Source organism: Pogona vitticeps, chromosome 13 (genome assembly GCF_051106095.1).
Source record: "Pogona vitticeps strain Pit_001003342236 chromosome 13, PviZW2.1, whole genome shotgun sequence".
In the NCBI taxonomy this organism is placed as follows: Eukaryota; Metazoa; Chordata; class Lepidosauria; order Squamata; family Agamidae; genus Pogona; species Pogona vitticeps.
This window is the reverse complement of record NC_135795.1, coordinates 7,685,600-7,712,315: the sequence shown is the minus strand read 5'-3', so window position 1 is coordinate 7,712,315 and position 26,716 is coordinate 7,685,600. Positions and strand designations below refer to the sequence as shown.

Below are 26,716 nucleotides of genomic sequence, written 5' to 3'. Positions count from 1 at the left end.
TAGTAAACCATCTCAATGACACCTTTTTAAGTTAAATGGCACATCAAGTGGTATCTCACGCCGATGCGTTTGCTACAGGGATTCATTTATCTTTTCCTTTTGTGAGAGCTTGATGCAGCGATGGTTGCCTTCTATCCCCTACAACGGCATCTCTTCATTTCTCCCAAAGTCGTTCAGCGGCTTCTCCTGCCGTAGCACTTCTCTGCATCACCAATTTTCACCTCTCTTTTCTCCCTCCGAGAGAGACTTCTCATCTTTGGCAGAGAGAAAAAACATTCCAGTTTTGCCTCTTGCATGCACCTATGAAATGTGGTGAGAGCAGAGGTTTCCTGTTTTAATCTTAGCAAAATTTACAAATGTCATCATAAACAGAATGGAAATACAGTATTATAAATCCAGATTGATTTATTCTGAGCTTGTCATTTCCAGAGCAGAACCCTTTTTCTCACTGAAATGTCAGCTACAGCAATGAATACAGACCCTGTCCAACTCTACATCTTGCTTGTGACTAGCCCATGAAATATGACCATCACCATACATGAACAGAACAACACTAGTGTTATAATCTACAGTATACTGTTTTCTGCCCAGTCTGCATCAAGGTACCCTCCAGGTTTGGGTTTTTTAAATTAAAAATTAAAAATAAAACAGGGGGGAAAACAAAGATAACAAACAAAAACCAAAAATTGCATAACTAGCAACCTCATAACATCCATTTAGACAATACAGTAAAAAAAATATGCTCCCCCCCCCAACCAGGACCATTTCGAGATATAATCAGTTTTATTCCCCATACAGAGTCCCCTTCCCTTTCCTGTACTGCATTATTACACAGAAGTGCTGCAATAAATATTGTGCAGCAGAGAAAATCAACATTCTACAAGGCAGTTCTAAAAATGGAGAATGTAGCGTTCACCCTAAGTTATGCATTATTCATGTTATATGTTAATGTGGTTAAGAGGCGGGGCTGAAAGAGATGTTAAAAGGCGGAGCCTGAGAGGAGTCAGTCAGTCTGAGTCTGGAATCAGAGTGAGAAGGATAATTGGGGGGGGGTCTAAGGAGTAATTAGTTGGAGTGTAACCGGTGATAATTAATATAGAAGGCAAATATTGATGATTGATGAATCTTGAAGAATGTGCTTATGAATTATTCCAGAAACCATCTGTAATTAATAAACTTGTTCTGTTGAAACGTCAGTACTGGATGGACCTAGAAGTAAACTAAGTTGATAAAAAAGATCAACTGGTGGCAGCATATCAGAGGGCGTGCTGAGGTAGCTTATGAGCTCTGTGTTTGGGGAAACAAGCAGGGGCCACGAGGGCAATCTCCACAGAGACATCGAAAACAAAAACTTGTAATGTGTTCTCGAAGGCTTTCACAACAAGGATCCAATAGTTGTTGTAGGTTTTTCGGGCTGTCTGGCCGTGTTCTTGAGGATTTTCTAACATTTCACCAGTCTCTGTGGCTGGCATCTTCAGAGGACAGGAGTCAGAACTCTGTCTGTGCTCTGGTGCAGTTTGTGGAATAGTTCAGTATTTATAGCTGTGGGATCAGCCTTTTGTCCTTTTCAGGAGATTGGGTGATTATGGTGATCAGCGTGTTTTTTGTTGTGGGTATAGTGTTGTGATGAGGGGGAGAGATTATCTATCATTGTGATTGATGGGTGTCATTAGCTGATCCAGAGCAGTGTGTGTGTGTGTGCAGTGATCACTGGTCCTTGTGGCTGGGTAGAGTTTGTTGACCTTTTGCAGGCTGTGGTTTTGGAGTGCTGGGAGCCAGCCTTTGATGAGTTTTAGACTTCCTTCTTTTTTGTCTGAATTGGACCCTACGCACAAATGGCTATTCCAAGAATGAAATCACAAGAGCCATCAAACCAAGAAAACAACACCAAACTGAAGAGGAAAAACAGCCACCCACAAATAAAGTATTTCTGCCATACATCAAAGGGGGAAACTTCTGAAAAAATACAACCTACAAATAATATTCAGGCCCATCACAAAAATACAACAAATGTTATGGTCAGCAAAGTGGCCAGGTAATATTGGAACCACAAAACACAGCATCCACACCAGAATCAAAGACCATGAGAGACACTGCAGACTAAAACAACCGGGAAAATTGGGAGTAACTGAACATGCCCTGAAACAAGCTGGACATGAAATTCTATTTCAAAACAGAAGTACTGGACAACACCAGCAATCATTATGTTAGACTGAACAGGGAAGCCATTGAAATCTACAAACACCAACAGAGCTTCAACAAAAAAGAAGAAAGTCTAAAACTCAACAAAGCCTGGCTCCCAGCACTGAAAAACACAGCCCACAAAAGGTCAACGAACTCTACCCAGCCACAAGGACCGGTGATCACTTCACACAAAAGACCAGCTAACAACACCCATCAATCCAGGTTGCAGGGGAGTTAAATGGTGAAGACACTAAAGACCTTTCAAACAGGTAAAACAGTGACTTTATTATAATAAAGTGCCTTAGCAGCACAAAAGTTCCGAAGATAGAAATATTGTTATAGCTTATGAGCTGGGGAAGGGAGATCTGATTTTTTTCCCCTGCCAGTCAGAACCAAATTTAATGACTCTCAGGAGGAGAACTTCTTAACTCTTTCCTGGCTAGATATTTAAAAGGGATTGCTTTCTGGTTCTAAAAATATTTAAAATATTTCTAAAGCAAAGTGTGCTGCTTATATACTGCCCCGCAGTGCTAAGCAGGTTACAATTTAATTATGCAGACTACACATTGCCCCCCCCATGGGCTGGGTATTATCAACCTTGGAAAGATGGAAGGGTGAGTCAACCCTGAGCCAGCTACCTGAATCTGCTGGAATCAAACACAAGTCATGAGCACAGTTTTGACTGATATTTCACCACTGTGCCATGAGGCTATTTTAAAAAAGAATAGGAAATAAAGATTCAGAAACTTGCTAATTAAAGCTGTGAAATTACTATTTTTTGCTTACTAGATGTTAGCAGAGCTTTGGTGCCTGTATGCTGTCACAGTTTCAACCTTTCCACCCGTCTTGTCACTGCAATTAGTTAATTATGAAAACATTCCAAAGATGTTATGTGCCATCAAGTCATCCTGGAGTGTGGTGACTACATGAGTTAATGACCTCCAAAATGTCATAGTGTTAATAGTTCTACTCAGATTTTGCAAGCCAACAGCATTTCATCTTTAGTAGTTCTTTCTTCCTACTGCCCTCTCTTCTTTATAGCAATAATTTATGTTTCATAAGTTCTGCTGTGACTTCATTTATTGAGTTAGCCCATATCATATTAGGTCTTCCTCTTTTTGTACTGCCCCTCCTTTTCCCAGCAATATTGTTTTTTTCTGGTCAGTTCTGTATTTTCATTATATGTGCATGAGAGGACAGCTTCAATTTCCTCATTTTTTCTTCTAGTGAGGGTTCAGGCTTGACTTGATTGAGCAGCCACTTTTCTGCCTTTCTGGCTGGCTGTGGTATCTGTACAGCTCTCCTCCAGCACCACATTTCAAATGAGTTGATATTTGTCCATTATATGGATTTTTGTCCTTGTCTTTCCTCACTTACTTTCTTTCACATAGTTTGGATGATTTTGACTTCGAAACTCTTATGATACTCCAGTCCCAATCCATCTCTTCCTTGAGTTTTCCCCACTTTTAATTTAATAATAGCTATTATCTCTTCTTCTCTAATCAATTGTTCCATCAAATCCCTATCCATTTCTTGAAGTTTAATCCCCAAATTTTCCTCAATATATTCTGCAATCTTTTCCACATGAAGCTTGCCTCCTGTATATAATTTCTGAAGATGATTCTGGAAACTTCCAGTTTTTGCTTCATCAAATTACTCTTTTCTCCCATCTTATCCTTAATTATGGCAATCAGCTTTTTAGATTTAAGCTTTAGCCAACATTAATAAATTTGGAGCATTACTTAACTTAACTCAAAAAATTATTTTAAAAATATATTAAATTCCCCTGACTGCTGCTGCTGCTTCCTATGATGATGATGATGATGATGATGATGATGATGATGATGATGATGATGATGATGATGATGATGATGTACCATCTCGGTGGGAAAGTAAAATGGCGTTCCCTAGTCATGCTGGCCACGTGACAACGGAAAAATGTCTTCGGACAGGTGCTGGCTCTACGGCTTGAAAACGGGATGAGCACTGCCCCCTAAAGTCGGACACGACTGGACTGAAAATGTCAAGGGGAACCTTTACCTTTACCTGTACACTGACTGGAATGTACTCACCTGCTGGAGTGCCACTCCTCAGAATTTTGTACATTTTGTACATGCATATAAGCAGTAGAATGGCCCTTCTACTACTCATATATTTAGGATTGTCCATACATGCCATGTAAGGTTGAGGACATCAACAGCTGAGGTGATTTTCCAAAACGAAAATATTTCTGAACCCCCCCCCCCTCTAAAGGTTCTGAGGAATCGCCTTTATTTGGGGGAAACCGTTGGGAGCATAGGATGGGAGAGAGTCTTAAATTTCCAAACATCCCCAATGGTGCTAAACATCATCCCTGAAGTAGCAATTTTCTGAAATTAAAGCCCGCACACCGATCCTGTGGACTCCCAAAGACTTTCCGACAAGGAAAGGAACCTCAGGCATCTTCAGGAGGAATGGCTGATGGTGTCATTCATCAGTTATGCTGCTGAATTTCACTCCTTTATGAGCAGAAAAGTGTATATGCACTTTGTTCCAATTATTTTTGTGGCTGATCTTGCAGACGGTTGTGGAAAGAGGCTAGGAAAACAAGGAGCAATTAAATTCAAACAGCTTCGTTTTTCCTTATTCCTAATCTACAATCCTAAAATATAATGTCCAACAAAGAACTAATATACATGTCAGTGGGAGTTATGTGTAACACTTATAGCAATCTAATTATTTTTTTTATTGTGATGTCAATATCAGAATGAGAGAAAAATGCCACCCAAAGGTGTTAAGATGTTGGGGGAGAAAAGAAAGCACAGATCATGTATGAAAAGAAATCACAGGTTTTGCTTCGAGAATGAGGGAGTAAAATAGAAGCCTCCTTTGCAAAGCAAAAGGATTTAATGAGCATTGGAAATGAAAAGTTGGTATAGTACAGCACTAAGGAGCTTATACAAGGAGGACTGACCCTCTCGGGTGTATCAGCATGGAACTGCACTTTTAACTCCGTTACAAGCGATAACCTTTCTTCAGGCATTGTGCTTGGAAATGTGAAGGGCAGTAGATATCGATGCGAATGTCAGCCAAGTCCCACCTTCTCACCCCGATGAAAAATAAACCAGACCTTCACATGTTCACCATAAAGGATGTGCAAAAGTGCTTATAAAGCACATACCCCCCCACACACACACACAGCACAGATCTCACACTTTGTATTGCTAGCTTTGTTTGGTTGCATGTCAGCTGTGCAAACTACTTAGAAACAGTGCTAGTGCAAATCTGATGCAGATGAAAGAAACTGTACATTTCTATACTTGAAAGTGGAGACTTTTTTTTAAAATGCTACATTAATTTCATATACAAAAAGGACATTGTTCATTACTTTTGTTAATAAAATAGCTGTACTACTGAAAGGTTTTCGGAAACCCAAAATAGAAATGGGTCATCTTCATAGCAAGATATTTCAATCTAGATAGGGTTCTTATTGATCATCAGAAAAGGTCCAGAACAAAAGGAGCTTAAAATAACACCAAACGGAGACACCAACCTATCTTGACTACCTTTCAGCCCAAAGGGCAGGGATAAAAGAAGGGTTGTGATTGAAATAACTACAGAGGCTCATCCACTTTTAGGGTCCTTTTTCTAATGCCCCTTGCAGCAGTAAAGAACTTGTCAACACTATGTATGAACATAGGATTGTAATCAGACAGCAGCACATGCATACCTCATTGCTCTGTACAGCCGGGAAATCGGCCAGTCAAAGGGGAAACAAGTTCTTCACATACGTCCTTGTAATATATACACCAGTTGGATAGTGCTATTGTTGGCTTGCTTCTGCCATACCAGTAACAGACTGTTTCAGCTCACAGATTAGCTCCTCATAAGTTTCCACTGGGTTGCTCGTGTACATTATAGATGTCCTAATGCTTTGTATGGTGTCAGATGCAAGTAAAGTCCACAGATCCAGGTCCATCTTTGGGGTCCATTTAGCGCGACAGCATATTCCCCCCCCTCAGGGAGTATCATGGGTAGGTATTGGTTTTCATTTCTTAGATAAGGAAAAGGGGCTTTCATAATTAGTGAGACAGGGAGATAGTTTATTTGGAATTTTTGGGGCTATTTCCAGATTCTTCAGTAATGGAATTACATTTGATGAAATGATTAAATAGTCTATCTGGCTCATTCTAGTTCCTGCCAGGAAGGAGAATTCAGCTGGGTAGTCATTCCCATATGCACCATTTAGAATGTGCAGGTTAAGCCTGGTGGTCATTTGATGTAGGGGGAGCCCAGCATAATTTGCTTTCTTATCTTTCAATTGCTGAATAAATGGAAGACCATTTAGGCCAAGTGTAGGAGGGCATGCTTTATGTTGAGATTAGATCGTTAGGGCCCATATAAGCGTTGACGTTTCCTCCCAGAATCACGTATGTATTGGGATGGAGTAGCTGAACTTCAGTGGGGCAAGATGTCACCTGTGTAAAATCTTAATGTTCTCACCAAGGGAGAATGAAGAGCAATTGTGCAAGAGCACACTTTAACATCTATTTTAATATCTGAATCTAGGAGTGTGCAACTACCATCCAACCTGACTGGTATCCAAATATTTGCCATATAATGCAGGACCAAACTTTCACAGTTGTATTTGGAAATAGCCTGAATCTGTTTGTTCTCAGGTTTCTAAAAATGTTTGTGTATTTCTGGATCAGAAGAAACAAAAGTAAAGGGGCTTTGGTCTGTGACAGAAAGGCACTATGCATTGCAGTTAGCTTGAGACAGCTTGCTTGCTTGCCTCCTTCCTTCCTTCTGTGCTAAGGAGTGTGAAAGGAAAAAGTTGGTTGGGCTTGTGGAAGATAACGAGTATTCCCCACATGATCCCAATCGGTAGCCTGACCTGACCACGTATCCCCACAGACTGGCTGGGCCCAATGAGGGGGTTGCAAGTTTAAGCACCCATTCAGTCTGAAATGTACAGAAGGAATGCAGAGCATGTTAAAAAAAACAACAACCCTGATTGGGCAAATAAAGGACAGTAGCAGGAATTTAAAAGAAGAACACAATACAGAGAAATAGTTCTTGGCACTACTTTGATCTGTCTAATGAATTTCTGTGCAAGAGAATCAGTCATCCATCCTGCTTTCTCACACAGACTTCCACTCCAAAGGGTAATTAAAAATTAAATATGGCTATACTGAGAAGAAAATGCAATAAAATGCTATGTACCATCCTCCATTTGTCGTGCCTGGGTGCCAAACGGTCGTTCTGTCAAATGGATGGGGAATAAATAAAGTCCAGTCAAGTCGATCTGAGCCCTTCCCGCAGGGCTCGGCAATCAGAGTTTCCAGGAGAGATGTTGGCTTTCGTGGAGACTTCAACTGCAATTTTTTTTTATATATATATATATATTTGTTATGTTTTTATGTTGTAAGCCGCCTAGAGTAGTCAAAATGACCAGCTAGGCAGGGTATAAATAAAATAAATAAGAATAATAAATAGCTACTCTTTGAGTTGTGATCCTGGTGCAAAGCCTGTGGAAATAAACTGGAAATTAACCAAGGATACTGTTGCATAGTTCTTGCTATGCAACAAAAGTAATGTCACTGAGAGAGCTGCTAATTAAATAGTTCCTTATTTTTTATTACGAGTTGCATGTGACTCGTGCACAGTGATATGATGTTAAGGGCATCTTAAAACAGAAAAAGAACCTCTTAGTAACAGTGTTCTGTGGCCAGGGAAGTCAGTCCTGTTGTATAGACTGAGCTATGCGACTGTATACTGACTGTTGTTTCTGGAAGACCATAGAAGTACGGAAAGGACTTTCAAGTTCGACCCTTTGGCAAAGCAGGGAATTTGCAGAAACTTCTGAAAGTTCTATTCCTGGGTGACAGCTCCCATCATCTTCCAACCAGCATGGGTGAGCTGGCTATAGCTTAACTTTGTGCATAAGGGGGGGGGGGAAGGAGGCAGTTCTGAAAAGAGATTTGTAAGAGGACAATATACTTTCAGAATTGCAGCAGTTACCTTTATTGATATTTCTGCGAATGTCTGTGAAAATATAGAGGGCTGCGTGCAATGGATAATCACAGAGGGAGGCTTGCTTTTCACAAACAATTGATCAAAACAGTAACTGCACATTTTTGCTTTATGTCTCCCGTTCTGTAAGGGTTAGAGACTTACTTTTTTTTTTCTAAACAGAAACTTGGAATCTTGCTCCCTACCAATCCAAATGGGTGTCTCTAAAAATCTGAGCAAAACTCAGCTAAACAGATCATATGACAACCTTGCACTAAATGAGGTTATGGTGATGTAGAAGTGGTGTATCCTTTAACCTGAACTTGCCTCGATCCATATTTGACAAATTAGCAGGTTTTGTATTTTGTCTGTAATTGGTTAGCTGGGGACTATCACAACTTAGTTTGCATCTCTGATGTCTCATGCATGTAGAACTGAACGATTCACATTATTTGAAGATATAATGTTGTAAGAGAAGAAAAGACATTTTTGCTTTAGCATGTGATGTCACCCAGAGTTCTGATTTCATCATGGGATGTACTAGGCAACTTAAAAAAAAAATTCCCAGAGCCCTCTGCTTTAGCCACGTAAGCCATTTGGGACTAGGCTGTCTGAACTTTCGGCAAAGTCACGTAAAAGTACCTTGACAAATCATTCACTGGTGATATTTCTATAAACGTCATTTAGGTCAACATTTAGGTTGGCTTTGCTCCATGTGTCATAAGCAAGAAGGGTGGGAGTAGGTAGAAAGAGCCTACGTGCATTATTGTTCCGACTATCGATATACTAACACTTCTGAGGAAGAAGGAATACAGAGATCTCCAACACGGACTTCCTGAATCTTGGAGTCTGGATTGTACACAATTCTAATACTGAACCCAGAATCAGATTTCTTTTCTGTGAACTGATGCCTCTCATCTCTTTTTTTTTATGCAGATGCGACACAAATGAACAATGCAGTGCCTGCATCACCACTTCTCCCACAGCTGACACATCCACATTCATACCCAAGCATGGGACAGATCACAAATCCATATGAACAGCAGCCACCGGGAAAGGAGTTGAACAAGTATGCATCCCTAAAAGCAGTAGGTAAGCCAAGAAAGCTTCGGTCTCCACAGTGATTTTTGTTAATTTTGTCAACAATGTTTGTGTTTAATATCCTGTACACCAGATAGGAAAAGAAGAGGAAAGTATCTTGCTTGAGGGTAACTCCTTTTCTTTTAAAAAACAATGTCTTGTATGATCAATAGATCGAGTTGGTTGGTTGGTTGGTTGGTTGGTTGGTTGGTTGGTTGGTTGGTTGGTTGGTTGGTTGGTTGGTTGGTTGGTTGGTTGGTTGGTTGGTTGGTTGGTTGGTTGGTTGGTTGGTTGGTTGGTTGGTTGGTTGGTTGGTTGGTTGGTTGGTTGGTTGGTTGGTTGGTTGGTTGGTTGGTTGGTTGGTTGGTTGGTTGGTTGGTTGGTTGGTTGGTTGGTTGGTTGGTTGGTTGGTTGGTTGGTTGGTTGGTTGGTTGGTTGGTTGGTTGGTTGGTTGGTTGGTTGGTTGGTTGGTTGGTTGGTTGGTTGGTTGGTTGGTTGGTTGGTTGGTTGGTTGGTTGGTTGGTTGGTTGGTTGGTTGGTTGGTTGGTTGGTTGGTTGGTTGGTTGGTTGGTTGGTTGGTTGGTTGGTTGGTTGGTTGGTTGGTTGGTTGGTTGGTTGGTTGGTTGGTTGGTTGGTTGGTTGGTTGGTTGGTTGGTTGGTTGGTTGGTTGGTTGGTTGGTTGGTTGGTTGGTTGGTTGGTTGGTTGGTTGGTTGGTTGGTTGGTTGGTTGGTTGGTTGGTTGGTTGGTTGGTTGGTTGGTTGGTTGGTTGGTTGGTTGGTTGGTTGGTTGGTTGGTTGGTTGGTTGGTTGGTTGGTTGGTTGGTTGGTTGGTTGGTTGGTTGGTTGGTTGGTTGGTTGGTTGGTTGGTTGGTTGGTTGGTTGGTTGGTTGGTTGGTTGGTTGGTTGGTTGGTTGGTTGGTTGGTTGGTTGGTTGGTTGGTTGGTTGGTTGGTTGGTTGGTTGGTTGGTTGGTTGGTTGGTTGGTTGGTTGGTTGGTTGGTTGGTTGGTTGGTTGGTTGGTTGGTTGGTTGGTTGGTTGGTTGGTTGGTTGGTTGGTTGGTTGGTTGGTTGGTTGGTTGGTTGGTTGGTTGGTTGGTTGGTTGGTTGGTTGGTTGGTTGGTTGGTTGGTTGGTTGGTTGGTTGGTTGGTTGGTTGGTTGGTTGGTTGGTTGGTTGGTTGGTTGGTTGGTTGGTTGGTTGGTTGGTTGGTTGGTTGGTTGGTTGGTTGGTTGGTTGGTTGGTTGGTTGGTTGGTTGGTTGGTTGGTTGGTTGGTTGGTTGGTTGGTTGGTTGGTTGGTTGGTTGGTTGGTTGGTTGGTTGGTTGGTTGGTTGGTTGGTTGGTTGGTTGGTTGGTTGGTTGGTTGGTTGGTTGGTTGGTTGGTTGGTTGGTTGGTTGGTTGGTTGGTTGGTTGGTTGGTTGGTTGGTTGGTTGGTTGGTTGGTTGGTTGGTTGGTTGGTTGGTTGGTTGGTTGGTTGGTTGGTTGGTTGGTTGGTTGGTTGGTTGGTTGGTTGGTTGGTTGGTTGGTTGGTTGGTTGGTTGGTTGGTTGGTTGGTTGGTTGGTTGGTTGGTTGGTTGGTTGGTTGGTTGGTTGGTTGGTTGGTTGGTTGGTTGGTTGGTTGGTTGGTTGGTTGGTTGGTTGGTTGGTTGGTTGGTTGGTTGGTTGGTTGGTTGGTTGGTTGGTTGGTTGGTTGGTTGGTTGGTTGGTTGGTTGGTTGGTTGGTTGGTTGGTTGGTTGGTTGGTTGGTTGGTTGGTTGGTTGGTTGGTTGGTTGGTTGGTTGGTTGGTTGGTTGGTTGGTTGGTTGGTTGGTTGGTTGGTTGGTTGGTTGGTTGGTTGGTTGGTTGGTTGGTTGGTTGGTTGGTTGGTTGGTTGGTTGGTTGGTTGGTTGGTTGGTTGGTTGGTTGGTTGGTTGGTTGGTTGGTTGGTTGGTGATGGAAGAGCTTCCAACTAAAGAAAGGTGAATTGGGAGCATTGGGGGAGGAATTTGGTTTCTGTGAGTGCTGTCAAATCATTATGAGTCAAACCCAATCAGTCCAGGAGTGTGATGTCTGATCCTTTCCCATGTTATCATCTTAAAATGTGGAATATGATGTGACAGGTATCTCATACCAACAACAGAAGTTTTGTTGCTTTTAAAACTTTGATCCAAGTATGGGCACTGAAGCAGAAGCAGACCCACACTTCCTTTCCTTTCTCTGGCAATCAAGCCCTGTGCAGGGCATGTGTAAATGAATACATACATTTAATTAAATGTCCACAGCTAGAGGTGAGTGAAAATGTAGTCTTAGTTTGGTTTTGATAAGAATTCATCCAAAGTTATATATACACATGTGTGCGTGCACACACACAATTGTATTTGGGATGGAATTTATTTGAGAATACACGTGTGTGTGTGTGTGTGTGTGTGTGTGTGTGTGTGTGTGTGTGTGTGTGTGTGTGTTCTCCTCAGTCAAACTGACAGGCAGAGAACGGTAATGTCTTACCTCTTTAAAATCTGGCTTTGAATCTCTGTGTATTCAGCCACATTTGTGGTGCAAAATCAGTGTTGTGTTAGCTCTTTTTCAAGATAGACTCCTCATCTTCAGGAATTAAATGGCAGACAGGTATGACACAGTTCTCTCCATCCTAAGTACAGTCTTCCTGTTTTGAATGTGGGCAGTGCAGATGGACAGCAATTTTATTTCAATAAAATTTTATTTTATTTAGTTTGAGTGCAAAAGCGGCTTCCAAATGTTTGTGTTTTTTTTCATATTTGAGACAGAAAGAATTTCAGATTTTAAAATTTTGAAAGTGAAAGAAAGCCAACGTGGTGGCTTACCTCTGCCTTAATAGGACATCCCAGTTTGGCTCTAGAACCTCTTGCTCCCAACCAAATAATCCCAATTCCTGGGGACCAATGACCAACGCATACAATAGGAGATTCCATCTTGTTAGTGTAAAAGTTTTAAGTTCTGTGGAAAGATCCATAACATCAGAATTTGAATGCTTCTTTTCTGGAACTACGTGTCCCGGACTTACCCAGCAAGCACAGAGTCCAATCATAGAGTTCCAAAACATATGATTTGCATAATATTCCTGCGTCAACTCTGTTGCTGCGAAAACAACTATTACACCTTGGTCAGTATACTGTTCAGGATTTCTGCATACTGCAGGATTCCTGTTTGCACAGCTGGCTGCATATCAGTTGTGCCAATTTTGAAAGCAACTGCAAAAATCAGTCAAGCAACAAGACATATCACCAAATAGGGCAATGACTTATGCTGTGTTAGTTGAGTGAACAACAAGATACCTGTCTATGATTGGGGAGGATCTACTGTTCAGTCCCCAGACAACAGATTGTCTCGGATAAGCCCTGTTTTTCATAACAAACCATTATGGGCCATAACAATATTCTTCCCTAGCAAAGCTTGAAAAACTTCATTTTCAGGCGATAACTCCTAGAATTTCCCACCTAACCTGGCAGTGGTTGTGTTCGGTGAGAAATTCCAGGAACTCTGTGTCCTAAAAAAAAGTAATTTTTCTACTCCTTTTTTTTCTAGCTTGCATACAAACCTTTAAAAAGTCTACAATAGCTCTTCTCACAAGGCCCTTTTAACTCACGTTGTTAAGGGAGACTATTGAAATACATGAGCCAAAACTGCTTTCAGGCGTTTCTTATTACTAACATGGTAGCGATCTCTAGGGGATTTCTCCAGACTTTATTATTCATGTAGAAAAGTGCTGAAAGTAGTTTTTTCTGCATAAATTAGTCTCTTCTTTTCCAATTCATCAAGCTTGTTTTTTTTACTCCCATGCTTAAATGGTCACTATTTACTCACGCGCTACTGACTTTACAGAAGTAGCAATACCTGAATTTGTTCATCACAGCTGAATAGAGAGTGTGTTATCTCAGGAACATTGCACATGATTTTAACATTGGGATTGCTTAAACAGGTCACTGTTGATTCATCATCAGTCATTATAATAATGCTGAGCTGAAGTCACGCAACCTTTTCCTCCAGCGAATGTCTCTTAATCTGAGGGGCTACAAAATGGGATGAAAATATTCTTCAGCCCTTTATGGAGTAGACCTACTGCAGTGAGTCCTGGACCCTTTATGCACGACAGGAGAGGAAGCTGAACATCTTCCATATGCGTTGCCTCCAACGCATTTTTGGTATCGCCTGGCAGGACAAAGTTCCAAATACAGTAGTCCTGGAATCTTTAGCATATATGCATTATTGAAACAGCAACGTCTACATTGGCTTGGGCATGTCGTGAGAATGGCTGATAGTTGGATACCGAAAGATCTCCTGTATGGAGAATTAGTGCAGGGAAAGCGCCCCAGAGGGAGACCACAGCTGCGATCAAAGGATATCTGCAAGCAGGATCTGAAGGCCTTGGAAATGGACCTCAACAGATGGGAAACCCTGACATCTGAGCGTTCAGCCTGGAGGCAGGCGGTGCATCATGGCCTCTCCCAATTTGAAGAGACCCTTGTCCAGCAGGCTGAGGCAAAGAGGAAGTCACAAAAGCAGCAAAATCAGGGAGCTGGACAGGGGACAGATAGGATTTGTCTTCAGTATGGAAGGGATTGTCACTCTCGAATTGGCCTCCTCAGCCACACAAGATGCTGTTCCAAGTCCTCCATACACAGCATGTTACCATACTCTTTCGAGACTGAAGGATGCCTAATGATGAGGGAAATGATATGTCAGCCACAAACTAAATAAAATCCTACTGATTTCATTTGCTCAACCCTATTTCAGCTCTAAACCAGAGCTGGGATCCAGACATTGTTAGAATCCAACTTGCATGAGCCAGGACAATCAATGGTGAGGAATGCTGGGAGTTCGAGTCCAACAACATCTAATGATAAAATGGAGAAATGCACCAAAACAGTCCTCAAGGGGGGAGTTAACAAGTGGTGGACCATGAAATAAAACATGGATGCTCAGGCTCAGCAAAAGGTATAAAAACAAGAGTATAATGCCACATCTACAGCAGCTTTTGCCTGAGCATTATTGCTGCACAAGAGTGCAGCCATAGATATTGTTCAACAGCTTGATTCACCATTCCATAAGGCAACTCAACAAATAGGGCACCCCAAACAAAACATTGTAACTTTGAAAGTGCATGCAGATCAGCACCAAATTTGGCACGGATGTCTGTTCTTTCTCTGTGCCAAATTTGGGGAAGCCTGGCCAAATGAGATTTGAGTTATGGGTTTTTTTTTTAATGTAAAACTGTTTTAAACCCACCCACCCCACTCTCTATTGTAGATGTCAACAGCCTTTTCTGTCTGCAGATTTAAAACAGATCAAATACATGGAAAAGACCAAACATGCTTATCTTGAAAGAGAACAGTTAGTTCCAGATCCTTTTTTTAAAAATTGTTTTAAAGAAATCCAGGCTTCAGGGTGGGGTGTTTATGAATGATTTTGAAAATTGCCATTTGAGAGGCAAAAAAAAAAAACCCTCAAAGTTTCTGGCTTTCTTATTAGCACAAATGTTCTGAATGCTAACTTTCTTGCAAGCCTGAGAGGAGGAGAAGGGAGATCCAAACTTTTAACCCTGCCAGTCAGAACCGAATTAAATGACTCTCAGGAGGAGAACTTTTAAATTCTTTCCTGGTCAAACAGACGTGAAAAATAATCTCTTTTTCTGGCGTTAGGATATTCTCTTCTACCATTCACACTTGTCAAAAAGCACTCGTGACAATTGCTGTGTATATAGATAAGAAGTGGTTAGCTGCTGAGAAAAGGAAAGTGCTTCTGGGATTTTCCCTTGTGCGGCGTCACTTTGTGAATGGTAGTGAGCAGAAAAGGGTAGCCCGTAGACCCTCTTGAATGCTGCCATGGGTGTTGTCAACGTTCAGGCTCCCCTTTGCTGTATAAAGATCAGCATCCTTTTTCCTGATGGCAGCGTGGGCACGATATTGTGCAGTAATATTAGGCCATTTCCTGAAATTTTGAACTGTGGGTACAGAAGAACAATATCCCACATTCATAAACCAGAGGGCTTTTTGAAGAATGGAATTAAGTGCAATGGCATTTATCGCTTGTAGTACAGAAAGGCAGCAAAAATGAAGACACTTACTTGATTTAGAAAAGCAGCTCTTTCTTCCAAGTATTTCTGCCTTTGCAGAATGATCGGTGATCCAAAAGGCCTCAGGGAATTCCAGCTGACTGAAGGTCCATAGTACAGCTAACTAGCAAAAACCTTAGGACTAGGACAAACCAGGCCATACGATTCTCATTTAATTTAAAAAAAAAAGAGGAAATCAGAAGAAACTGGAAGTCTCCCTTCTACTTGTGTACATCCCCTTAGGGAGGGTTGTTACAAAAGTAGTCAGGAGGCCCTCACATTTTGCTTTGAGCAGGAAGTGCCACTTGGAAGTCCCCATCCCTGCTGTCCAGTCCATTTTATGGGCAGTCCCAGGAATTGAATCGGGCATATTCTTTTGGTAAACGACACGTCTCACCTCACCTGGAGGAGAGTTGGCCCTCTCTCAAGCTCACCACATAGAGTGGACTTGGCCGTCCTCCCTTGTTAATCGAGGCTCTGTCTTCAATAAAGCAACAGAATTCTAGTTCATTCATTCATCTGGTGAATCATTTTGACATTGCAGTCCTCGTGTTTTCACAGCCAGTCTGGCACTCTGCCCATGGGATTTGGGGGGCAGAGAGATATTTCTGTAAGAAATGCATGGAAAGTTTGCTTCAGTTCTTCCCCCTTGATATCTTCCAGATTATGTGCAAGTGACTTAAGATGTGTGTGTACAGAGAGCAAGGACTGGGAATACTCTCCCCTTTTGCAATAAACAACTCTTTTCCTGCAAATAAAAGGAAAATCCAAGCATTGCTTTAGGACAGACAATGTCATCTGCTGCTGTTTTGAAAAACAGAAAACTCCACTTGCTAAGACTTGCTTAGATTTCTTAATTTTGGGTTAGAAAAGTGGAGAGGGGCATCTTATACAGTTTGGTAATGGGTGGTAGCTTGCTTGTGATGCAATTTAAGTCACAAGAATGTAGTTATGTGCATATTTTGGACCCTTATTTTTGATGGATTGAAAACATCCATATCCTTTTAATTCCTCAAACGTTCCTGAGATCCTTGAGATCTGATTAATCATAGAATAGCAAAGTTGGAAGGGGCCTATAAGGCCATCGATCCAACCCTCTGCTCAATAAAAGAATACAAATCGAAAGGTATCTGCCAGGCAGTTGTCTACAAATATTGACAAGGGTGTGTGTTAGTACATACACGAGTGTGTTTAAAGTTAACATGAAATAATTAAGAAAATGATGGTTTTTATTATACAGTCATGGGATAACTGAGTTGGATCGAGTCCAACCCCCTGCTCAATGCAGGAATCCAAATCAAAACAGATTTGACCTATGTTTATATAATATTTAAAAATATTTTGTATTATTATAAATGTAACTGTGCTGTTTTGTGTTGTGTGCCCCCAAGTCAGAACAGACTTGTAGTGACCCTAAATATTTAAGAAGTGGCTTTATCGGTTCCACACCCCAGTGATTTCCATGGCTGAGCAAGGATTCAAACTCAGGTCCACCTCTCTTTTGTCTAACACCATACTTGGAATCAAAGTTCCTTGTAATACCAGCTCTTGAAATCATTCCACATCAATTTTCTGCATCTCTAAGGAGATTATTTCAATACAAGCAGATGTGGAAGCGGGGGAGGGTTACAAGTTTAAAAAAACTGCAAATACATTTTTTTTGTTCCCTATGCTTTGTAGAGCATGATAATAAGGAACCTCCTTAGTCAAGGGGCTCAGGTCCCTGCATAGGCCGAACATCCCAAGTTAGCAAAATAGATGCTGTGAATAATGTTTGCTAGGACCAAGCATGTAAACATTGCAAGGTCTGACAAGAAAGACAAAATGTATTCTTTGTTCATGCTGAGAAGCTGTACTTGGAAAAGTTATTTTGGAGTTGCAGTCCTCGAAATCCTCCACCAGCATGGCCAGAAGAGGGTTGTGGGAGTTACAGACCAACCATACAGCTTTCTGTACTACCATCGTCATGTCTGGAGAATTAATGCGAAAGAAAAGCATATGCATCTTTAACACATCATTATCTGGGAGAAATACAATCAGATTTTGGAAAATCTGCTTTTTTTCAAGTACAGCTAGCCATGCTGTCTAGAATTTCTAGGTGCGGTCATCACAAAAAAAAAAAAATTTCCCAAGCTTTTGTGCAAACCGAACGCTTGGTGGAGCCCACGAACTTTCGTGTGTGTTCATCTGGAATGCTCACAAAAGCTTACTAATTTGCAAGGTAAGGAGAGAAATGTTTGCCTACTCCCCAGCTCAGATTCAAAGGTTTTTTTTTACTTTTTCTTGACAACTAATAATTAAGCAGGGATGGGGACGTGATTCATGGGATCTCAAGTTGGACTTGCGTTGCACCAGTGGCTCGACTTTGTTTGTTTGTTCAGTGACTCAGACTTGATTTGTGGCTCGGAACCCACCCACCCCATCACTTTTTTTCTGGTGGGGGGAGGAATTGTCTTTAATAGGGACTCAGACTTGGGACTTGGGACCAAAGACTCAGACTTGGGACTTGGGGCCAAAGACTCAGAGTTGGGACTTGGGGCCAAAGACTCAGACTTGGGACTTGGGGCCAAAGACTCAGACTTGGGACTTGGCGCCAAAGACTCAGACTTGGGACTTGGGGCCAAAGACTCAGACTTGGGACTTGGTGCCAAAGACTCAGACTTGGGACTTGGGACCAAAGACTCAGACTTGGGACTTGGGACCAAAGACTCAGACTTGGGACTTGGGACCAAAGACTCGGACTTGGGACTTGGGACCAAAGACTCGGACTTGGGACTTGGGACCAAAGACTCAGACTTGGGACTTGGGACCAAAGACTCGGACTTGGGACTTGGGACCAAAGACTCGGACTTGGGACTTGGGACCAAAGACTCGGACTTGGGACTTGGGGCCAAAGACTCGGACTTGGGACTTGGGGCCAAAGACTCAGACTTGGGACTTGGGGCCAAAGACTCGGGACTTGGGACCAAAGACTCAGACTTGGGACTTGGCACCAAAGACTCAGATTTGGGACTTGGCACCAAAGACTCAGACTTGGGACTTGGGACCAAAGACTCAGACTTGGGACTTGGGACCAAAGAAAACTTGGGACTTGGGGCCAAAGACTCAGACTTGGGACTTGGGACTTGGGACCAAAGACTCAAACTTGGGACTTGGCACCAAAGACTCAGACTTGGGACTTGGCACCAAAGACTCAGACTTGGGACTCAGCTCCACAGACTGGCCAACATCTCTGCAATAATGAGTTCCATAAGAATCTGTGGAAACTTTAGAACATTGTAGAAATGAGAGACGGGTTAGGAAGATAATCGAAGTATCAGCTACTTAGCCAAAGAGGGAATCCTACAAATAAGCCTGAAAATATGGTTAAATTATGTTTCCGATTAAGCCAAAAGGTTAGCTGACGTTTTAAAACATAAAGTAGATCTAAAGGTTAAAGATAAGCTGCTTGTCAGACCTGTGGATTCAGATTTACATAAATGATGTAAAGATTCTACCAGAGTATTTATTTATTTTATTTAAAATATTTTTATCCTCCCTTTCTCCGTGAGGACCCGAGGCAGCTTACATCATTAAAAGACGATATTTAAAGCTAAAAACAGTGAGTACACAAATATTAGCAAAGATTAGACAAAAGCATAAAACAGCAGAGATCTCTAAAGGGAAATATGACTAACGTATCATTTCTTTGATGTTGCATTTGACTGGCTTAAGCCTACATACATATGTTCTCGCATTTGTCCCTTGGTTAGCTACAGATGGGAGAGAATTTCGTTTGATCCACGTTTTAAAGTGATCATGCAACCAAAAATATGGAATAGTGTTAAGAGCGTTGACCAGAGATATGGAAGATTCAGGTTCTAATTCCAAACAAAATATGAAACTCTTGGGGCCAGTCACTCACTTTACAAGCATGACCTGCCCCCCCCCCGGGGCTGTTGTGAGGACAAAATGGGGAGGAGGAGAGCCAAGGATACCACCTACAACTCATGGGAGAAAAGGAAGGATATATATAGCAATTAAGAATGGTACGGCTGGAGGAGCTACTGGTCCAAAAATGTAGTTTTTCCAAGCTTTAATCTTGCAATGTCATTCTCAGCTAACACATACAGACACGTACGTGTGCGCACATGCTAAAAAGGTGTTATTTTATTTAAAATGCATATTAAAGATATGGAATATGCATATATGCATGGAAACTATGAAAAATGCATGTCGCGGGTATTTTAAAAATGAAAATAAATGTGAGTTCTAATGCATTTTTTAAATTACAATTGAAATGGAAACTGGGCAGGATAGGACTGAACCCAGGTGAAATAGACACAGACGCAAAATATATTTTCCCATTCTTTGATTAAGTAATTTACTTTATCAGCATTATTAACCTTGTCCTTTTTATAGACCCAGTGTCCAGGTTTCTAGCGAAGGCTGTATAATTTATTTTTGAGACACCAGGGTATTTTTCTCTGGGTTTTTAAGAGCAATTTGCGGTTTTCTTGGCAGTCATGCTAGCAAATTATTCCCCCTGCCTCTTAGAGAGCAGGGAGGTAGGGATATAAAGCTTGGCTATTAAATTAAAATATTTAGTACCAAGTGTATATTGTGCCAAATGAGGAAAAGAAGAAAAGAACCCCTCACGCTGACAGTAAGGAAAACTATATTCTGTGTTCATGAGAAAGTGTGCATATTTTCTTATAACTCTCTCTTACAATCTTGCTTTCAACAGAATTTTATTCTGTAACTGATTTTTACATCACTGCTAACACCAGGGCAGTACGGAGGGGAGGAAAATCCAACCTGATGTTTTAACTTCAGAGCAATGGTAATGGTGACTAAAATGTACTGTGAAATTACCTCTGGAGCCCAACAGATCAAAGGCAAATCACGTCAAGTAGAGAGATTTTAGAACTCATTTCAGCAATTGAGCATGTTCAGGCCAACAGTCCCTTGGGGTGGGGCAGGAAATTTTCTAAAGCATATACCAGTGACTTCAAAAAGGAGGAGATAATTCCAAATATCTGAAATTATAGAAAGTGTGAAGAATAGACAGTTCCTCTTATATCTGGATGACAGAGTGGGGTTCTTTCAAGAGAGGACGGGAAGAGGATGCTTGGACATAAGTTCTTCAACAAGCATCTCAGGATTCACAGAATGGTCGTGGTCTGCATCGTTACCTCAGGTATGCGGTGGACCCAGCACTGCAATTATTGTAAATGGGAAAAAAAGAAAGCAAAGATGTTAGTGGGCCATCTTGCCTCTCCCCAACCCAGTGGAAATTCCTTGCCTCTTCATCGGAGGAGCCATGTTGGACTTGAAGTGGGTGGAGGAGGCAGAAAGTGTGGGGGAAAGGAAGTGAAAAGCCATGAAAGGGAAGGAAGACCTCAGGACAAGAAAGGGGAGGAGGATATAAAAGGAAAATGAGGAGAGGGAGGAGGGAAGTCATGAGAGGAAAAACCTGAGGTAAAGAATTCGCACCATAAGACGCACTTTTTTCCCACAAAACAGGGGGGTGGGAAGTCTGTGCATCTTATGGAGCGAAGAAAACAGATTATATTTTCCTGTTTTCGTCTCCTAAAAAATTGGTGTGTCTTATGGAAAGGTGCGTCTTATGGAGCGAAAAATACGGTAAGCCAGGCAGAAATGGAGATGGAGAAGAAGAGGAGGAGGATTGGAGAAAACACTTTAGAGGGTAGTGTCCTGTCTGGCTGGTGTGGAAGCCTCAAGAATAGCTCGTCCTTAGGAAAAGGAGAAGTATATTTAGAGGGAAGATCCCTGGACCAGAAAAATAGTCTCTCTGAGGGTTCCCAAAGCAGAGGCAAACCTCCCTTTTTGGAGGGAAGTGAGAGGAGAAGGATGCTTTGTGAGAATAGGAATAACCCTCCGTTCCAGCTTGTCAACCCTGACCCCGATACCAGAAGGCGGTCTGTCAAACGCCTCTTCTGACAGAAAAGAGAGTGGGGAGAAAGGAAGATGATCGACCTTGCTCCCCAAGTGTTATCATCGGCCATCCTTGTTGTGGGCCCCCCCTTGTTTGGCTTACCTCTAAATAAGCAGGGGGAAAGAGGCTATCCACTGGGACACAAGGGCAGGAATTAGTTAATGATGATAAAAGAGAAAAGTTCCATACTGTTTGATGATTTTTCTGTTCCTGAGTTGAGTCCAAGTTTAATGGACCCTGTTGTTATAAAGCAAGTTGCATCCTGAGTCATGAAACAAAATAGGGAGGAGAGTAACCTGGGAGGTCCTCCGACAGCTAGGAGAAGTCACTTTTCTATATTCCGTCATAAATCATCCCCTCTCTTTATGAACTTCAGGCTGTACAGTGCTACCATTTATGTAAACAAGATTGTCCACAAGAGATAGGTCTTAGCAGTCTTGGGGAAACTGCAAGGTTTGCTGGACTATAAAAAGTTTTGTAAATGACTTTTAAAAATGTCCAATGAGGCTGCATCGTTGCTCATTATTTATATGGTAGGAGTATGTGGTGCTGGCTGGATAGCTCAAGTGGTTTAGGTCTCTGGCTGCAGAGCCAAAGGTTGGGAGTTTGATTCCCCCACGGTGCCTCGTGGAAGAAAGAGCCAGCCTGTGTAGCCTTGGGCAAACTGCACAGTGCCAAGATGTTCATGGACGGAAGAAGGGAATGGTAGACCACTTCTGTGTACTGTCTAGAAAACCCTGAACAAATCAGAATAAATCACAAGTCAGAACTGACTTGATGGTAGAGGAGGAGTATGTGAGGCCCGTGTGTGTGTGTGTGTGTGTGTGTGAGAGAGAGAGAGAGAGAGAGAGATGTGACCAGACTGTCTTGTTCAGGAATTGTCCTGGAGCTGCCGTGAAAAATCCATTAAGGGAGACTTGTCATTGAGACAAAAAGCTTTTCAGTCCTAGCCAAGTTTAAAAAATCTGCATTTGTGGATGCAAAGTGAATTGTAATGGAAACAAATTCATATAGAGAATTCAATGTTAATAGAAAAGTACTATTCGTTGAAATTTGTTGGAAAATCTCCAAACCATGTAGGTTCTCTCTGATGCTTCCTTCCAGACGTAATAACCAAGCCTGATGAATACATTCAAATGCCCAATATGGAGGGGGGGACTGTTTTTCCAACAGGTTTCTTCTTATGTGTGAGATATGGAGGCACAAAACATATGGTGGTGTATGTGGGTTGCTTGTGATGTAAGTTCATGTGGACAAGCATTAACGTGCCATGCCTACAATATAACACCTGTGTGTTTCAAACTACTGGATTTATTGCAGGAAAACATGTTTTTTCTAAAACATCACCAAAAGAGTCATCATCCCCTCCATTTTAAAATCTCCACCCTACCCTGCGTCGTCTCCACAGCCTCTTCAGTGGTGGTCAGGAGTGCCTGGCACTGATAGAGAGAAAGTTGCTGAAGTCAACCAGATGGCAATTTTCAGTCAGAGCAAAACAGTTGTGCGCTGCTTTTGAAATGGCAGGTAGTATTTCCAGACAACAGGTGCTTGCTTTGGCTCTTATCTGTCCAGTGAGAATGGATAACTTTCCGCAGCATGAGGATGTGAACAATATACTTGGAGAGGTGCCAATCACTGTGTGTGCTGGATCCTGGCCCTTCCTGGCAGATAAAAGAAGTCCAAGGGAGATTGGCTGACTGGATAAAGGGAGTGATGAATGCCTCCTTCCAGCAAACCCGCTGGCTTTCAAAGTGTTGGAGTACAGTTATGTGGTGGGTTCTCAATTCTCACATGTTTCTGGATGAGGTGGAATGCCAGGTTTATTTTATGAGGGGTAACTTGTTTACCCATGGGTTACTGAGGATCTTGGGACGTGGTGGCGCTGCGGGCTAAACTGCAGAAGCCTGTGCTGCGGGGTCAGAAGACCAAGCAGTCGTGAGATCGAATCCACGTGACGGAGTGAGCACCCGTCACTTGTCCCAGCTGCCGCCAACCTAGCGGTTCGAAAGCATGCAAATGCAAGTAGATTAATAGGGACCACCTCGGTGGGAAGGTAACAGCGTTCCATGTCTAAGTCGCACTGGCCATGTGACCACGGAAGATTTTTTTTGGACAAAACACTGGCACTATGGCTTGGAAAAGGGGATGAGCACCGCCCCCTAGAGTCGAACACGACTGGACAAAAATTGTCAAGGGGAACCTTTACCTTTACCTTTACTGAGGATCTTGAGGGGATCCACTGACCATTCAGTTGCTCTGTCTTCTTTGCCTGGCTGGGGTCTGTCCAGGAGGTCAGTGAACTAATGGTTGGGGAAAGCCTCCTGAGGCCCATGCCTTCCTTAGCACACTCTGAGTCTGCTACTCCTTGGTGCTTAAGGAATAAAGGTATACAAGCAGGTTGTTGCTCTTAGTTGCAAACCAACCTTGCACAGAACGTAAAGTAATCCAAACTACTTCAAAAATCTCCACATGTCCTCAGACACTGGGGAAAGTACCTTCAACTCCTCTCAGCTGTCTAAACAAACCACAGCTTAGGTAAGATTTTACATTTTATTAAGAACAGAAGTAGGAAAGCATGAGAGAAAATTTCCAATAATTCAGCAGTGATTTGGTAGCATAAAGCAGACTTTACAGAGCTCAAGGCATGATGAGGTTATCCGCACAGAAAATAAAGAAAAGCTATACTTACAAGCATACAAAGAGTTCTTCATAGCAGATAACAAGAACATGAGCTTGCTTAGTCATGGTGATGATCCAAGATGGAGGATGAAGCTAAGCTAACTAACCATCTTCCTTAAATCCCATCATCCTCCAATTCGCTGTTGTAAGAGTCCACCAATCAACAGGCAGCTTTTAAGTGGTTTCAGCTATACCAGCCAAAGCCAATTCTAGGTGCACCTTCTACTCATCAACATAACTCCCTTCTTCCACCCATGCCAAGGTCAGGACATTCCCTCCAACTTGCTTTTCTCAGGAATGGCACGCCAGTGTTGCACTTTTCCCAAAAACATTCATGCCTAGGCCAGTCAGCATGAGAATTTTACAGATGTTACTGCCTTCATGTTAACGCCTTGACCACCTTACAGATGTTGCCACCCTGGTGTCAACTCCATAAGCCATCATTCCTTCACATGATTACCATTTTTCAACAAGTGCTCATCACTTAAGTGGCACTGGTTATACATGGCCTATATACAGTAAATTTACAGGGATCTCCTCAGTCCTGTCAAACAGACAATGGAGAGTCTATAAAATTTAGTCATGCTGTAATAGGTTGTATATTTTTAATTATATTTTGTGTTATACTGACATATATAATAATAATATTTTAATATATCTGCTGGTCAGTAACCATAATAAAGATTGATCGATGGATTGATCAATCAATCAATCAATCAGTCAATCAATCAATCAATCAATCAATCAATCCATTTACAGGCATCTACAGTGTCCTAAGCTAATACAGAACGACAATTATTTCTGAACTCATTGATTTTCATGATTTTTCCACTAGAGATAGGGGTATTCGTGTTTGTACGAATATCCCCCACAGGTGGAAATAACGAGGGTCCAGCTCCATGGGGCCAGACTGTCCACTCACCATTCTGCCGCAGATCCGCACTCAACAGAGCCATCCTACCGCGCCATTGTCCGAATGGATTAGCCGCTCTGTGACCTGGCAGAGAGGCTTATGATCCTGCTTCCTGCCAGGAGTGGTTAATCTATTGCAGACAACGGCATGATAGAAAGGCTCCATCGAGCATGCGTCCACAGCAGAATGGTGAGTGGACAGTCCGGCCCCATGGAGCCACAACCTCGTTATTTCCACCTGTGGGGGGGGGATATTCATATACGAATATGAATACCCTCATCTCTATTTTTCACTATATAATAGTGTACAAGCAAAGTACATTAGCAAGCTGAGGTAGATAACAGGCATATAGCAGCATGCCAGTGATGTTTCCTGAAATAAGGTGCGTAACTAAATACAAAGCACACAATTGGTGAGTTAGAGAGATGAGAAAATGTATGGAGCCCTTTTGCAATAATACACAAACTGATTAGAAAGAATTCTCCTTCCTCAACTCCTTACTCACTCTTCTTCATAAAAAATGCAAGATAACCCATCAGCTACCAGATTATCTCTTCCTTTGCTATAAGCCATTATGAAGACAATATCTTGAAGACCCAGCGTCCATCTCAAAAGTCTCTGGTTCTCATTTTTTCATTTTCTGGAGCCACAATAAGGAGTTATGGAGCAGAAATTCTCTCAAAAGCCTAATCAAAATCAGATTCTTTCAGCACCGTTGCTTCAATTAGCTTTGCTTTCAAAGTCTCAAAGGCATTTTGACAGGCATCTGACCATTGAATCTTAATGGGCATTCTCTTTTTACACAACTCCATTAAAGGAATAGCGGTGGTACTGAAATTAGGAACAAAGCTTCAATAATATCCTGCCAATCCCATAAAAGATATAACCTGCTTTTTTTGTTGTGGCACAGGCCAATCTCTGACACTCTGCACCTTTGTTTGCAACAGCTGAATTTGACCTCCACCATCTACATGTCCCAAATACTGTAAACGACTTGTGCATGCCCTAGCTGACATTTTGAGGCCTTCAAAGTAAGACTTGCCTCCTGCACTCTCTTCAGCTCAATTTCAAGATGGCACAAATGCGAATCAAAATCTTTGCTAAACACTGCCAAACCATCCACATAAGCAGATGCAAAAGGCAATCCTGCCAAAAAACTGATTCATGAACCTCTGAAAAGTGGCAGGTGAGTTTTTTAGGACAAGAGGCAACACCGCCCATTGGAACAAGCCAAGATGTGTGACAAATGCTGATTTGTCAGAAGCATCTTCATCTGGCTGAATTTGCAAGTAACCATTGATCAAACTGAAGAAATGATTTGCTTAGCCCTTGCTAGGGTTTCAGTGAGTCATCCATCCATGACATAGGGTATGGATCAGCTTGACTGATCTGATTCTACTTTCTATATTCAGCACAGAACCTTACATCTGTTTGAACAATTCCAAATGCATCCTCTTTTTTTTGGAACAACCATCATGGATTAGCACCAGGGGGAGTTGGAGTGCTTTATCACTCCCATGTTCAACAAGGCATCAATTTCCTGTTCAATTAACTTGGCAAATTGGCCCACAGCTCTATAAGGAGCAGACTGAACAGGAGGATGCTCTCCAGTTGTAACAGAGTGCACATCCAGTGAGGTTCTACCTGGCCCGCTAGAAAAAAAAGAGGTTGAAATTGCTGCATTAGTGCTAGTAACTTCTCCGCTTGGAGGCTGTGAGCTCAGGATATATGTGCCCGTGCAAGAGAGCACATGTGCTTGTTCACACGTGGACACAAGCATGGGGGGGTGCCCCACCTTCCCCAGCCGGTCCACGGACCAAAAACGGTTGGGGACCGCTGGTGTAGAGGACAACCTTCTCATAAA

General features: G+C 42.1%; 1 protein-coding gene across 1 annotated transcript in view; it reads left to right on the top strand.

The window, feature by feature from the left end:
- The window catches only part of SHISA9 (shisa family member 9), a 298,964-nt gene that overhangs the window by 259,835 nt on the left and 12,413 nt on the right, over positions 1 to 26,716 (top strand). Inside the window, exon 3 of the mRNA XM_020807822.3 lies at positions 9,115 to 9,270. Within this exon, the coding sequence (XP_020663481.3) occupies positions 9,115 to 9,270 (156 nt within the window). The remainder of the gene's footprint in view (positions 1 to 9,114; positions 9,271 to 26,716) is intronic.